We start from the raw sequence: 17,407 nt of genomic DNA on the forward strand, positions 1-17,407 counted from the left end.
GCAAATGTGGAAAGTACACCCCCCACTCCAGCGGAGGCATCTCTGTGGAACATTGATGATAATAATAATAATATCCACTTGATTAAAAAGCAAATATTGCCATAAATACACCTGGAATATATTTATACTCCAGTTTCAACTTCCTTGCAAATCATCGATTAATTATTGTTCAGTCAGTAAATATAGTACACACATCTTGTGATTTTCGTAATAGACTCTCATATTTATTACATTATCTTTGATATGTCCGTTCCCAATTATTGTTCTTCCAAATTACTTCAGCAGTCTCTAAGGCATAGAAAGGATGGAGGAAAAGTAAAACATGGTTAAATAAATTTCAACGAAGGTGAATATTCTTGACAACCCTCGGTTGAATATCAATATTCAATAATGAAAGAGGAAGAGTCACATAGAAAAAATAGCTCTTCTGAGCAAACTGAAGGCTCAGCCTCCAACAAATCTTCAAAGAGAGCAAGAGTTATAAAGAGAGATCAACAAAAAGAGGGCAAGACCAAATATCAACAAGCAGAGACATTGTACACAAGATCATGACCCTAAGAACAATGCAGTAGTTTCCTGACCAGAGATCAAGACATTAGGTTCACAACCAATATTTGGATCCAAGAAAGGAAGTGAAACAAAAAGAATTAAGCGACAATTTTCAAGCTACAATGAAGTTGCTCTTCTGTTATCAGATATTTTACAATTTTCATAAACAATCAATAGAAAATCTAAGAACGCAAATAATTGGTTTTACTCAGCTCGCCTTTATACACTGCTATCAAGAAACAAATCTCTATCTCTGAATAAAGATTTTTACTTTCTTGGAAAACAACTTGGAGAAGAAAAGTCTTAATTTCATGCAATACTTCAATTAGTGGAGTCATAAGACTCATTAACTCCACCTCGCACAAGTATTATCATATTAAAGCACTTGCCACAAAACTGAGCTTGAAGAACTTCGACGTAGAAAATTCCTTAAGCATTGAATATATTTTGTATATAAAAATAATTAGTGCAATCAAGGCTACTGTGAAAATTGATATATGTTCGACACTTGGTTACAGTTTTTAGCTGGACATTTTTTGTTGAGGGAGGGTGGCGGGGGGTTACATTCCATGACGAATAAATTGGGATAAATTCACCAAACTTTAATGGAAAAAAAAAAAAAATCGAAATTCATTAATATCATGTCCCAATGGATAAATCCAACTATGTTCGCTGATGATTATAGTCGGCAATAAATTAGATTAGATTTGAATTTATTCATAAAATTCAAATTCAAATTTGTGTTATATTAAAGTGAAAATAAAATAAAAACTTCAAACATAACGTTATAATAATAAAGGTGACAACTTTGTCCCAGGTTTGTACAGTAAGTCTATAAACGTAAGTTTGAAAATTAGAAACTTTTGGACTATGTATTTTCTCAAACTTAATGGCGAATTTTGTTATATATTTTTTCCCTGGCAATTTTTTCTTGAACTCCATTGTCACCGAGTTCAAACACGAACCTAACCAGGTGACTTAGGTTCTACAATGTATAGAAAAACAAAAGGACAACAGCAGCTAGAACATTTGTATCAGCTTCATATCAACCACTACAGAGTTTCTCAAGTGCCATGTTTTCATCACCGTCACATTTTTCTAATGTGGTTCTCGCTATATCTTCCGGAAATCCCATCTCTACCAACTTTTGTACCTGGAAAAAAATAACTAGTGACAATTATTAGCAAATATTTAAAGATAAAAATAACCCCTAAAGTAGTCAAATAATTTAGGTATAAGAAAGCATTCCAAGGGATTGTAAGACAATTTAAAACATTATACAGATGTAATGGCCCACTTAGAAAGAAAAGGAAACAACCTTGCTCAAAGAGACAATAGCTTATAAGGGATTGTAAGACAATTTAAAACATTATACAGATGTAATGGCCCACTTAGAAAGAAAAGGAAACAACCTTGCTCAAGGAGACAATAGCTTAGAAGATAGTCACAAGGCCAAAACATCATGACAGCATATAGTGGATTTTGACATAAACACTTTTACACAGAAATTAGGTTGTTCTTTTCATCTCAAAGAGATGATATTGCTAATACTGCAGGTTATGTGAAATACCAAACATTTGATGAGCTTAAAAAAACTGGAATGTACTGTGATGGGTCTAGTGTACACACTTGTAAAATCTCGTCTATTACATTTGGCAGTTGATGCTCAACTCCATAACAACAATATTAGCAAGGAAAAATGATGTCTGCCTAGCAGTCAATTTCCTAAAGTACCAGCATTCATAAATCCCATTTTTGACAGCACAAAATGAAAAAGTCAATTTTCTAGTATATGTATATATGAATCGAAAAACCAAAAGACTACCCCTAAGCACTTGTATAATCTCAACAAATTCAAAGAAAATAATTACTTACTCGCATCTGAAACTGCATACAATAGCAATCAACAAAATGGGCAAATCACCCATCCTATAAACGTTACAAGCTGTAGCAGTATGCTAAAGGAGCTACATCAATACATTGATGTTTAGTTACTAATTTTGAGGTTTTGACCTAAAAGAAAGAGGTGGCATTAAACTAAAAGGGGATCCCTCATTAGAACTGTCGTCTATGTTGGCCCCATTTGAGAGGACAGGATATGACGACTCCACACTGGCATGACCCCAGTAGGATGTTAATCCAGCTGTACATTCACAATGAGGGTATCTAGGCCTAAGGACTACATTTACCTCCTCAATTGAACCATCTCCTTATTGTTTAAACCAGGGTTGCGGGGGATTTCCAGTGATAGTGTGAGGTAACTTCACAAATCTTTATGTCAGTGATAGTGTGAGGTAACTTCACAGATCTCTATGTGAGTGATATTCTTTGTAACTGGATTGTCGAAAAGGCATCCACAGATTGTATTCAGAAATTACTACTGCTTAATAATAAAACCCTCAGAGTTGTTGCACCGGTTTTCTCACACTAGGTTTTTCCGGGGACATTTGTCCAAAAATAAATGTGTCATTGTGTTGTATTTTATTTTTTGCTCAATTTCTTGTTTCTACATATAATTTAATTAAGCGAAGGTTGCAGTGTATTAGTTTCGATATTTGTTGTAGGAAGCAGTAAATAATGTGCTCAGTAATTAACAAATAGGAGAAGCTTAATCAGTTGTTGCAATTGGGATTCCGGGTTTAGGAATTTTCACATGGTATCAGAGCTACAGGAGGAACAAGAGAGAAATGCCAGAAGAGCCCAGCGCTGAAGGAGGAAGGGAATTCAAATTCCTGCAGAGGCAATCATTCAAATCCCTATTGGTTGTCCAAAAAAAAGATATAAGAAGAGACTTGAAGGTCACTTGGAGAACACATCGAGTAGAGCTCAGAAGATCGAATTTCTGAAGTAGAGCAACTGACAAGAGAAATTTGAAGTGAGCTTTTTGCAGTGAGGGGCAAGGATAGTTTCGATGGGAGATGCCCCTGCTGGTGATGGCAGCGATGGCGGCCCTCTCCCTTATGGTCGAGCCCCTACCGGTCCTTATGGTCGAGCGATAAATCGATGGTGACCTGGTTCTCCTGATCCGAGAATACTAAGCAGAGAAGGCAGAAAGAGATACAACAGAGGCAACACAGAGCCAGAGAAGCTGACTCATGGCCACACAGAGGCAGCGGAGAAGCCCAGAGGGAATCTGTAAATTTGTTGGATAGTTCGATTTCAAAAGCTGGAAACCGGGGTGTGAGACCGAGAGAGCTGAAGTCTGAATCTCAGAGGCAAATTGATCAGTCGGGTAGAGTGACACATTCCCTAGATAGTGTGACATTGGGCTGACGCAGAGGCTGCCAAGGGCTGTTCATTCAAGGGCTGGATCAGCCAGGATTTCCAGTGATAGTGTGAGGTAAATTCACAAATCTCTCTATCAGTGATATTCTTTGTAACTGGATTGTCGATAAGGAATCCAGAGATTGTATTCAGAAATTACTACTGCTTAGTAATAAAACCCTCAGAGTTGTTGCACCGGTTTTCCCACACTAGGTTTTTCCGGGGACATTTGTCCAAAAATAACGGTGTCATTGTGTTGTATTTTCTTTCTTGCTCAATTTCTTGTTTCTGCATATAATTTATTTAAGTGAAGGTTGCAGCGTAGGAAGCAGTAAATAATGTGTTCAGTAATTAACAAATAGGAGAAGCTTAATCAGTTGTTGCAGTTGGGATTCTAGATTTAGGAATTTTCACATGGTATCAGAGCTACAGGTGGAACAAGAGAGCAATACTAGAAGAGCCCAGCGCTGAAGGAGGAAGGGAATTTGAAATTCCTGCAGAGGCAGTTATTCGAATCCCTAGAGGGATTGCACAGTTCAAGCCAGGAGGGCAAGATTTTCGTGGTAAATCTCTCTCTGAGGGAGTCAACAAAGAGGAAGGATTGCCAGATCGAGATTTGTCAGTGGCAGACAGAGCAACGCAGCAGTGGCTTCAGTGAAGAGGGGTTCCCGATGGGACGCAATTTTCTGCAAGCAATTGCTGGGCAGAAAGACATCAAAAGGAAGGGGAAGACACAATTGAGGGAATTCTTCCTCAGAGGACTTCCAGCCAAGAAGTTTGAGTTCTCATTTGCAGAGAAGCAATAGGAGAGAGGAGGTTATTCGACATTTTCGTTTGGCAGAGATGGTAGCCAGTGGGTTGAGATATCAAGACAAGTTGGATGGCGCATCCAACCATGTGATCTAGAAGGCAAGGATGTCGTGCCTTCTGGATGAGCATTTTCTCAAAGCCTACATTGATAGCATGGTGATTGTGCCCACGGATCTAGATCGCTCAAGAAGTACAGAGGAGAAATGGCGAAGACAAAGAGAATGATCCTTGACGGAGTGAAGGATCATGTCGTCTGTCACATCGCTAGCAGAGGCACTGCTAAGGAGATGTGCGATGTGTTGTCTACGTTGCATCAAGGATCTTCTGAGTAGTAGAAGATGTACTTGGCGCAAAAGTTGAGATCTATGCAGATGCAGAAGGGGGAACGCATTGATCCATTCCTTGTGAAGCTTCTGGAGACCCGAGATGAGCTGGCAACTGTGGGGTCAACACCTCAAGGTTCCGAGATGGTTACACTGGCCCAGTGTTGCAGGAATCGCCCCCCCCCCCCCCCCGGATCCTAGGCCGGAATCGCATCCCGTACGGAAGCGTTCCGGAACCTCCAGGCGAAGCGCGATTCCAAAATTTATGAAGCGCGATTCCTGTTTTTTTATGCGATTCCTAGAATATAGGAAGCGTTGGCCCGGATCCGCGCTTCGGAGGGCGCTTCAGGCCATCGGAAGCGCCTCGCTTCGGCCCGGAAGCGCACGCTTCACGAGCTCCGGATCCGCGCTTCCGGAAAAGTCCGCGGGTGCAGCAATGTAACTCGATTTTTTTTTAATTTTTTTTAAAAGTTAACTTGAGTTTGCATGAGGGGGTGGGTTAGGGTGAGGTTAGGGTGGGTTTAGGGTGAGTTTAGGGTGAGTTTAGAAAAGAATAAAGCCCCCATTCTCTTCTCATTTTCTCACTTTGAGTTTATGAGAGTTGGAGAAGAGAAGAGAGGAGAGGAGAAGAGAAGAGAGGAAAGGAGAGGAGAAGAGAGGAGAGCTTGGAGGAGTGAAGAAGGAGGAGCTAGGAGAAGGAGGAGGAGCTTGGAGCAAGAGCTTGGAGGACTTCATCTACAAGAGCTAAAGAGGTAAGTTCAAACCCCAAACTCCCTTGTTTTTTTGAAAAAAAAATTGTATTTTTCTCCTCCCTCTCCTACTCTTTCCCATTGTTTCTACTTGCTCCTTTATTTACAGGTTGTCCACCACCTATATCCATATTCCAAGATGGTGTTCTTTTGGCTTCTATGTATCATTCCACTCTTGGTTTTAATGATGGCAAGGGTGAGGAATAGAGGGGAAGAGGAAGGGGATGAACTTGGTCCTAATAATAGTGACCCAATGTATGATGAGGAGGAAGGGTTTGAAGAGGAAGGGGATGAACTTGAAGGGGACACTGAAGCACAAGATGGGAAAGGTACATCAACACCCTTGTGGAACTATGTGACCAAACTTGAAGGGGGAAAGGGTGGTGGATCTTACAAATTTATGTGCCCTCATGATTGTAATGGAGGAAAACCATATACGGGTTCATATACCCGTCTGAGGAGGCATCTTTGTGGGGTGCTGGACAGTGATGAAAAAAAGGGTTCTGTGGGGGTACAAATTTGCCCAAACATTTCAACTGAACAAAGAAAAAAATACATCCAAATAGAGATGGCTGCACAACAAAAAAACAAGAAACAAAAAACTCATTCTGAATCAAGTGCAACCTCTAAATTTGGTAGTTGCCCATCTCCTCATGGTACTTCTGCAACCTCTGGAGGTAGAAAAACAATAGGGGATTTCCTTAATGTTGCTGGGAGGGATGATGTGGATGGAAAGATAGTCCGTTTTCTTTGTGCTTGCGGTGTACCATTCAATGTGCTTCGCTCTCCCTATTGGCATGACATGGTAAAGGCCATCAATGAAGCCCCAAAAGGATACAAGGCCCCCAACTATGAGAAAGCTAGAACAGTGTTATTAGAAAGAGAAAAAGCTAAGGTTCAAAGAGCTTTGACACGTTTTACACATGAGTGGGTGGATTATGGGGTATCCATTGTATCAGATGGGTGGACAAATATTAGAAACCAACATTTGATAAATGTTCTTGGTGTTTCTTCTAGTGGTGCAGTATTTATTGCATGTCATGACTCCTCCTCCATCAGTGCAACTGCACAAAACATTGCAGATCTCCTATTGAAATCAATCAAAGATGTTGGTCCGAATAATGTGGTTCAAGTGATCACAGATAATGCAGCAAATTGTAAGGCAGCAGGAAAAATTATTGAGCGTACTCATCCACACATCTTTTGGTCTGGGTGCATGGTTCACACATTGAACCTTTTGATGCATGATATTGTGAAACACAAAGAATGTGGATGGATTGCTGAGGTTTACAGGAAAGGGAAGCAGCTCATTAAATTCATCACAGGGCATACAAGGGTAAACTACTTCTATGGCACTTACTCCAAGTTGCAATTGCTTAAAATTGCAAAGACAAGATTTGCTAGTTATTACCTCACCTTTAGGCGGCTAGTGAGGGTGAGACAAGCTTTAACTAATCTGGTGTGTGCTGAAACATGGGATGAAATTAACACTGACACAGATGGTGCTAATGTAGTCAAGGACACTGTTCTTGACAGTTACTTTTGGTCACAGGTTAAATATGTTTTGCAATTCACCAAACCAATTTATTACATGATCAAGTTTGCAGATTCAGATCGACCAGTAATTGGGGAGGTGTATGAGCAAATGGATAGCATGTTGGGGCAGATTAAAGACATTGTTGAGCCTAGAGATACCACCTTGTACAATTATATTCGTGTAGAGGTGCAAAACCGATGGGAAATGCTAAATATTCCATTGCATGCATTAGCATATGTTTTGACACCTAAATACTATCATCCATCATGGCTTTCAACACCAGCACCTGGGGGGGGAAGCAGGAAAAAACCACACCAAGATAGAGAGGTTCACGAAAAATATATGGCTGCATTGAGTAGATTAATCCCTGATAATGAGGAGGCTGCATTGGTACGGAGACAGGTGAGCAACTATACGCTCAACACTGGTCCATTTGGGAGCATGCATGCAATTCAAGATCGAGAGCATTTTTCTGCTCTTGAGTGGTGGAACATGCATGGAGGGGCTACTCCACTTCTACAGAGTTTGGCATTGCGGGTGCTATCACAGGTGGTAAACACTTCTTCTGCAGAGAGGTGTTGGAGCTCTTATTCTTTCATCCACAGTGTTAAAAGGAACAGGTTGAATTTAGACCGGGCAGAGAGCTTGGTTTATGTTCATTACAACTTGCGATTGTTGTCCCATTACTGTGAAGATGCAAAGTCTAATAAAGACTTGTTGACTTGGGACAAGAATCCAGAGGAGCCCAATTTGCAGGATGGAGTGTTGCGACTAGAGCAATTAGAGGATGCTCTTATCCAGGTATGTCCGTTGTGGTATGAATTTTCCAATTTTCCCTTATAAAGCATTTCTCTAATTCATGTTTTTAATTTTTTTGTTAACTAGTGTTTTTTTTTTTTCATGAATTTTTTGAGCGATTCTAGGATGATGACACGGGTGTTGATATGCCACCACCCCCACCCCCATCTGGTTCTGGTCCCTTGGTTTCTAGGTTCCATGGTTCAACACCAACAGCAGGGGGTTCTTCTTCATCAGTTCCAGTGCCACGACTTACACAGGGACCATCTTCTTCATTGCCACCACGTGGAGGCCCGCCATCACGTTCTATTCGTGGTGGAAGGAGGAGAGATTAGTAGATATATTCACAATCTACTTCTTTTTGTCATAGATTACTCATTAGACTTGTAGACTTGTGAATTTGAATTTTGAACCTTTTTGGCTTGGCGGTGACCAAGTGACATATTTTGTAAACATTATTATTTGAATTTTGGACATGACAAATGTTGACAGTTGCTCACTTGCTAGATAAATCATAATATGCTCTATGTTTTATGTTTTATAATATGCTTAAATGTTTTATGTTTTATGTTTTATAATATGCTTAAAAATTTGATGTATGTTTGTAATAGCTAGAATATAGATGATTGTTGTACATACTAGTAACTACAATGGAATCATGGATGCCATATCTATCTTGATTTATGCAAAAATATGCATGTTTTCATGTCTTCTACAATTAATTTGGTATTTGGGATGTTTGTTTTGAGTATAAATGCAAAAAAATATAAAAAAATATATATATATAGCAGACGCTTCCGCGGACGCTTCGCTTCCTAGATTTTTGGAAAATGACGCTTCCGCGCTCCGCGCTTCCGCTTCGCTCCCGCTTCGTGCAACATTGCACTGGCCCTTAACTCAATCTCGAAGGAGTGGCAAGTCTTTGTCCAAAGCATCCTGGGCAGGGCGACTTTGCCAGATTGGGATGGAATGTGGGCAGCTCTTAAGCAAGAGGAGCTGAGGAGAGACTTGGTCAAGTGCAAACTTGACGGAAGCAGCAGCAGTGGATTGAAGCCCAATGAGGGGGAAGAGAATGCAGCCCTCGCATCAAAGGGGCAACAAGAACAGGGGAAACAGAGGAAGGATGTCTCGAAGATCAAGTGCTTCAAGTGTGGTGAATATGGTCCCTATGCAACATAGTGTCCTCTTAGGAAGAGGGACAAGGATGAGAAGCACAATCAGAAGGCTGCACCCAAGAGGATCGAGGAGGAGTTTGCCATGACAGCGGAGATACCTCCAGAAAGGAGGTGGGTTGACTTAGAGTTGTAGTTCAAAAGGACTACAGATGGGCAGGATCTTTGAGGAGTCCACCTCTTGGATCAATACCTTGCTACAGGAGCCCAGATCAGTAGTAGCAAGATGGACTAGTGTCAATTGGTGCAGAGGAGTGTCAGAGTGACAGTTGCAGTAGCTAAAAGCGCCAGGGGCTGAGCAGCACAAAGCAGAGTTGGCAGAGTGCAGATGGCACAGCGCAAAGATCAACAACGATGCAGAGGCTTCAGAGGGTCAGCGCAGAGACTAGCAGTAGTCAAAACTCTAGCAACGAGATACATCATACTGAACACTTGTTCAGTAATTTTGGATGCTTTTCCGTTGTTGATGCAGTAGCAGCAGTAGTTGGAGAAAGTTGTACTGCAGATGCAGTTGGTAATGGCAGTGCTAGCAACAACACAAATGCAGAATTTCAGAGGGAGTTGCAGTATGGATGCAGTGTTGGTAGTGGCAAGGGCCAACAGCAGTACAGATGCAGCAGTTGCGCAGTAGTTGGTGGACAGGATGTTAGACATCAACAGCGCAAAAGGAGATGTTACGGAATAGGGTGATGCTCCAGCAGGGTGCATTGCTAGAGCACATTCCTTGCTAAGAGGGAGTGTTGATTTCTGGTAGCATCGGATGTGTTCTATGTCTCAAATTTTGCAGGGAGTCTTAGATGCATGCATTCTTCGATACCCAGAAATCATTTTGGGAAGTCCCACCCGGATACAGTTTTATTACAATAATTAATTTTTTTAATGGGTCCCTAAGTCTAAACTTCGGAAATTAAAATAATTAATGGGTATTAATCTAAACTATGGATGAAACTTCTAGAAGAAGACGGAGATCAAGCCAAAATGATCTAAGCCATTGATTAGAAGTTAATCTGGGTCGTTGGTTGTCCAATAGAAAGATATAAGAGGCTCGAGGGTCACTTGGAGAACACATAGAGTAGAGAGTTCAGAAGATCGAATTTCTGAAGCAGAGTAGTTGTTGGAGAGAAATTTGAAATGAGATTTTTGCAGTGAGGGGCAGGGATAGTTCCAGTTCGCAATTTCTCCTGATCCGGGAATACTGAACAGAGAAGGCAAAGAGAGATACAGCAGAGGCAGCACAGAGCTAGAGAGGCTAACGCAGGGCCACGCAAAGGCAACACAAAAGCCCAAAGGGAACCCGTAAATTTGCTAGATAGTTCGATTTCAGAAGCTGGAAGTTGGAGTGTGAGACTGGGAGAGCTGAAGTCTGAATCTCAGAGGTAAATCGATCAGCCGGGTGGAGTGACGCAGTCCCTAGATAGTGTGACGGTGGGATGATGCAGACACTGCGCAAAGACAACGCAGAGGCAGCCAAGGGTTGTTCATTCAAGGGTTGGATCAGCAATATTTCTAGTGATAGTGTGATGTAACCTCAAATCTCTCTGTCAATGATATTCTCTATAACTAGATTGTCGAGAAGGCATCCAGAGATTGTATTCAGAAATTACTACTGCTTAATAATAAAACCCTCGGAGCTGCTGCATCGGTTTTCCAACACTAGGTTTTTCCGAGGACATTTGTCCAAGAATAACGGTGCCATTGTGTTGTATTTTCTTTCTTGCTCAATTTCTTGTTTCCGCATGTAATTTAATTAAGTGAAGGTTGCAGTGTATTAGTTTTGATATTTACTATAGGAAACAGTGAATAATTTGTTCAGTAATTAACAAATAGGAGAAGCTTAATCAATTGGAATTTTCACAACAACAAAATGGGGTTACTGAAAGGAAGAAAATGTGCATTATTAAGACAGTGACCTACATCTGGTTATGTTCCTTTGGGCAGAGACATGCACTACTATCTACAACCCAAACAAGTGTCCTCACAGAGTATTCAACGACAAAACACCAAAGGAAGCATTCAGTGGTAAGAACTAAATAACACTTCCACGTATTTGGTTGTCTTGTATATATTTATATTCCAGAGGAGAAAAGGTCTAAATTGGAACCTCAAGTTTCAATAATGTTCTGTTTGATATAGTGAGTCCTCCAAGGATGACAAAGTCTACATTGCATCACAACAAAAGATGGTAGTGAGTTGAGACATGAAGTTTAATAATGACACATGAGCCTCATGGTCTCAAGAGCCTCCAAGAGCGGTTGAGGAAGGAGAAACACGTGTTTTCCTAAACGTTGATCCTAAGAAATCAAGGATTTAAGAATTAGTTCAATAAGGTTCTGGAGGTGGAATCAGTGCTTCAACGCCTTTCAGCTCACCAGGGAGCCTGGGTGATGTCCAGACATTGCAAAACACATAGAAGCAAGTTGGAGCTCCAAAGTTGTATTGTCAAAGCAAGTCCTAATCCTAAAATGTTTCTGAATTATGTTGCACTAATGTCTTCCATCATTGATGCATATCCTTCTATTAATAAGGCAACATCATACATGTGAACAGTTATGGCAAGAAGCCATGGTGGAGTATAACCCTCACCATGAAGAATGACATTTCGGATATTGCATTGATCCCAAATTTATTTTTTATTTATTAAAACAAATTTTTTAAAACATATTAAATTTTTTTAATTAATATTTAAAAATATTAAATTTATTTAAAACATATTAAATTTTTTAATTAATTTTTTTAAAACATATTAAATTTATTTTTTAATGTTTTATTTAAAAAACAAACCCCGCCCTCCCCACCCCGGCGCCCCCGCCGCCCCCCCCCCCCGAAACAAAATTTAAATTTATTTTTTATTTATTAAAACATATTAATTTTTTTTATTTAATATTAAAACATATTAAATTTATTTAAAACATATTAAATTTTTTAACTAATTTTTTTAAAACATATTAAGTTTATTTTTTAATGTTTTATTTAAAAAAAAAATATTTAAAAAAACCCCCTCCCCCTCCGCCCTACCCCCCCCCCCCCCCCGGCCCCTCCGACCACCCCTCCCTCCCCCCGCCCAAAAAAAAATATTTAAAAAAACCCCCTCCCCCTCCGCCCTACCCCCCCCCCCGGCCTCCCCCGCGCGGGGGGAGGGAGGGGTGGGCGAGGGGGGGTGGGCGGAGGGGGAGGGGGTTTTTTTTTTAATTTTTTTTAAATAAAACATTAAAAAATAAATTTAATATGTTTTAAAAAAATTAATTAAAAAATTTAATATGTTTTAAATAAATTTAATATGTTTTAATAAATTTAAATTTTGTTTCGGGGGGCCGGGGAGGGAGCGGGGTGGTAGGGGGAGGCGTCGGGGCGGGGTGGGCGGGGTTTTTTTTTTTTTTTTTTTTAAATAAAACATTACAAAATAAATTTAATATGTTTTAAAAAAATTAATTAAAAAATTTAATATGTTTTAAATAAATTTAATATTTTTTAATATTAATTAAAAAAATCTAATATGTTTTAAAAAAATTGTTTTAATAAATAAAAAATAAATTTAAATTTTGTTTTAAATTTTAAATTAAAAAATTAAAATTGGTTTTAATTTTTTTTATTTTTTTTATATGATTTATATTTTGACATAATAAAAGATAATTGTATTTTTGTTTTTTTTAATAAAAAATAACCATTTTTTGGTTTATTTTTTTTATAATTTAATTTTATTTTTGTTTTTTTAATATTAATTTTACTAGTTTTTTTATTTTTTTCGTTAATTTTCTATTTTTTTTTTAAACTAGTTTGTTTTTATTTTTATTTTTATTTTTTTTTCTAGTTTTTTCTAATGTTTTTTTTTTAATTTCTCTATTTCTACTTATATATATATTTTAATTTTGTTTCTTTTTTCCAAATTCTTTATGGTTTGTGAGATTTTATTTTTTTTACATTTTTTGTTTTTTTTTAATATTAATTTCACTAGTTTTCTAAACTTTTTTCGTTATTTTATTTTTTTTCCTAGTTTTTTCTAATGTTTTTTTTTTAATTTCTCTATTTCTACTTTTATATATATATATATATATATAATAATTTTGTTTCTTTTTTCCAAATTCTTTATGGTTTGTGATATTTTATTTTTTTTACATTTTTTGTTTTTTTTTAATATTAATTTCACTAGTTTTCTAAACTTTTTTCGTTATTTTTCTATTTATTTCTTTAAACTAGTTTGTTTCTATTTTTTTTTCCTAGTTTTTGTTAATATATATATATATATATATTTTATTTCTCAATATTTACTTACTTAATTTTATATATATATATATTTTTATAATTGTTTTTTTTGTTTCCAAATTCTTTTACGGTGGGAGGAGGTCGGGGAGGGGGCGGGGTTAGGGCTGAGGGGGAGGGGTTTTTTTTTTTTTTTTTTTTTAAATAAAACATAGGGGGCGGGGTTAGGGCAAAGGGGGAGGGGTTTTTTATTTAATTTTTTTTTTAAATAAAACATTAAAAAATAAATTTAATATGTTTTAAAAAAATTAATTAAAAAATTTAATATGTTTTAATATTAATTAAAAAAAATTAATATGTTTTAATAAATTAAAAATAAATTTAAATTTTGTTTTAAATTTTAAATTAAAAAACTAAAATTGGTTTTAAAAAAAAAAAAAAAATTATGATTTATATTTTGACATAAGTTTAAAAAAACATTATAATTTTTTTTTAATTAAAAAAAGATGGTTTAAAAAAAATGTAAATTTAAATTATTTTTTTTTTAAACATAAATGTATGTTTAATTCTTTTTATTTTTTTTGAAAATATAAAATGTAGTTTTAATTTTTTTTTTTATGATTTATATTTTGACGTAAGTTTAAAAAAAACATTATAATTTTTTTTTAATTAAAAAAAGATGGTTTAAAAAAAATGTAAATGTAAATTTTTTTTTTAACATAAAAATGTATGTTTAATTCTTTTTATTTTTTTTGAAAATATAAAATGTAGTTTTAATAATTTGAATTTTTAAAAGAAAATATAAAATGTAGTTTTAATAATTTGAATTTTTAAATTAAATTCTTTTTGTCTAAAAAATCTTCGGCAAAATCACATAATCAATCATTTGTCGACGCGTTTCGAACCAACCAGTGTGGTTCATCGTCAGGACAAGTTGACAAACTGATCTGGTTTAGCTTGATTAAATAGAGTGTGCAGAGATTCCAACGGCTATATTGCAACGGCTAATTTTGACCTGAGGATCAAAGTCAAACCCTAGATTTTACTAATAATAGAAGCTAATAATTTATTATTATTAGTTAATAATAAATATTTAATGAAAAACCTAAATTTGATTATTATCTTTAAATTATTTAAATAAATAGTATTAAATTATTATTATTCTTAGAATTTAGTTATAATAGGTAACTGTATAATTATTTAATAATAATTGTTTAAATCACAAGGTCCAATGGTAAATTATGGTAAACTGAATAATGATAAATTATTATTATTATTATTCCAAAAATTATCTAAATAGAATAAATAGTATTAAAATATAGTTACAATAGGTCACTGTGAATTATTAAAATTAAGGGTCCAAGATCCTCTCCAAAATAAATCATTTTTATTAATTATTTTAATGTGATGGCCCATTCGAAATTAAAATAATAAGTTCATACAATAATTTAAGTTTACTAAATAATCTATATTTACCTAATAATATATATTTCTGATATTAAATACGTATTCTAGTTAAATCATTATTATGTAAATCCATAATCTAAATTAGTAATTTATATCTATATTTATTACTAAATTTTTTATTAAAATTAACCCTGTTATTACTTATCAATAAATAGGGAACCAGTCCATGGTGGTAATTAATAAGCTAACTGACCCTGATACGGCTAAGTTAGTTGAACTTTGCCTGACCTCCACCTTTTTCAGCTTTGAGGGAGAGTTCTATGAGCAGACTTGCGGAGTTGCCATGGGCTCCCCCTTGTCCCCTGTCGTCGCTAATCTCTTCATGGAGGATTTTGAATCTAAGGCTTTGGCCTCCTCTCGTCTCTTACCGAAGCTTTGGAAAAGATTCGTTGATGACACTGGTGTTGTCTGGTCTCATGGTCCTGACGAGCTAGATCGTTTCTTCAGTCACCTCAATAACCAGTCCGCCGCCATTAAATTCACGATGGAAAAAGAAGATAATGGTTGTCTTCCGTTCTTGGATGTTCTCATCATTAAGAAGGTGGATGGTTCCTTTTCTCATCAGGTGTTTAGAAAGAAGACGCATACTGAACAATACTTGCATGCGTCTTCGCATCATTTCCCCGCTCAGAAGATAGGGGTTCTTAGCACGCTTGCTACACGTGCTGTCAGAATTTCGGATGAGGAGAGCCTGGAAGCAGAGAAGGCTCATCTCCTAGATGTCTTTGAGAAGAATGGTTACAATAGGTACCTAGGTCAAAAAGCCTTCCTCAGGGCCAAGAAGGAGCCTTCAATCCGAAGAGTCCCGAAAGACCATATCATGGGTGTGAACCTGCCTTACATCCAAGGGACCACAGATAGGATTGCGAGGGTTCTGAGGAAGTACGATGTGCCCGCGACTTTTAGACCGCTCCGCACGATCCGTGGCTCCCTCAGGTCTGTGAAAGACCCTATTGACCCTAAGGACATGAAGGGCGTCTATGTCATTCCCTGTTCCTGTGGAACCCCTTATATTGGTGAGACTGGTCGCTCTATCAATCAACGGATTAGTGAGCATTCGGCTGACTTAAGACATGGTAGGACTAAGTCCTCTGCCCTGGCTGAACATGCGGGGAAGACTATGCATCATGTCTGTATAGAAGATGCTCTAGTCATTGCCAAAGTTGCGCAGTTTCACCATCGTAAATTTAGAGAGGCCCTGGAGATTGAAAAAAGGCCGATCAATCTTAATAGGGATGATGGCTGGAAGATTAGCAGTTGTTGGGTCCCAGCCTTGTCTTCCTAGCCTCCTCTTTCCCCTTTTGTTAGGTCTTAGTGTTTCTGTCTTTCCCCTCCTCCAGTTCTGTTTTTGGTGGGTTTTTCATGGAGTGCAGGAGTTAGTAATATGTTGTTTCGAGCTAATTAAGGTATTAACCTTATCCCAGGGGGTATATTTAAATTTGATTAGATTATTTTCTTGGACTGGTTCCCTATTTATTGATAAGTAATAACAGGGTTAATTTTAATAAAAAATTTAGTAATAAATATAGATATAAATTACTAATTTAGATTATGGATTTACATAATAATGATTTAACTAGAATACGTATTTAATATCAGAAATATATATTATTAGGTAAATATAGATTATTTAGTAAACTTAAATTATTGTATGAACTTATTATTTTAATTTCGAATGGGCCATCACATTAAAATAATTAATAAAAATGATTTATTTTGGAGAGGATCTTGGACCCTTAATTTTAATAATTCACAGTGACCTATTGTAACTATATTTTAATACTATTTATTCTATTTAGATAATTTTTGGAATAATAATAATAATAATTTATCATTATTCAGTTTACCATAATTTACCATTGGACCTTGTGATTTAAACAATTATTATTAAATAATTATACAGTTACCTATTATAACTAAATTCTAAGAATAATAATAATTTAATACTATTTATTTAAATAATTTAAAGATAATAATCAAATTTAGGTTTTTCATTAAATATTTATTATTAACTAATAATAATAAATTATTAGCTTCTATTATTAGTAAAATCTAGGGTTTGACTTTGATCCTCAGGTCAAAATTAGCCGTTGCAATATAGCCGTTGGAATCTCTGCACACTCTATTTAATCAAGCTAAACCAGATCAGTTTGTCAACTTGTCCTGACGATGAACCACACTGGTTGGTTCGAAACGCGTCGACAAATGATTGATTATGTGATTTTGCCGAAGATTTTTTAGACAATGTTATGGATCACAGAAGTCTAAATTCCTTAATAAATTCTTTTTATTTTTTTTGAAAATATAAAATGTAGTTTTAATAATTTGAATTTTTAAAAGAAAATATAAAATGTAGTTTTAATAATTTGAATTTTTAAATTAAATAATAATAATAATAAAAATTGTTTAAATTTATTTTTTTTTAATAAAAGACAAGATTGTTTAAAAAAAAAATATTTATTTAGTTTTAAATAAAATAGATATATTTAATAAAAGATAATTGTATTTTTGTTTTTTTAATAAAAAAAAAAAATTATAATT

General features: G+C 36.1%; 1 protein-coding gene across 1 annotated transcript in view; it reads right to left on the reverse strand.

The window, feature by feature from the left end:
• Positions 1–1,274: 1,274 nt before the first annotated feature.
• LOC149200924 (ubiquitin-conjugating enzyme E2 27-like) overlaps positions 1,275–17,407 on the reverse strand; it is a 41,421-nt gene continuing 25,288 nt past the window's right edge. Inside the window, exon 5 of the mRNA XM_089402823.1 lies at positions 1,275–1,702. Coding sequence (XP_089258949.1) covers positions 1,595–1,702 — 108 coding nt within the window. The 3' untranslated portion in view covers positions 1,275–1,594. The remainder of the gene's footprint in view (positions 1,703–17,407) is intronic.

Source organism: Pinus tabuliformis, chromosome 2_1 (assembly GCF_031772625.1).
Source record: "Pinus tabuliformis cultivar Carrire ecotype Pingquan chromosome 2_1, CPIR1, whole genome shotgun sequence".
In the NCBI taxonomy this organism is placed as follows: domain Eukaryota; kingdom Viridiplantae; phylum Streptophyta; class Pinopsida; order Pinales; family Pinaceae; genus Pinus; species Pinus tabuliformis.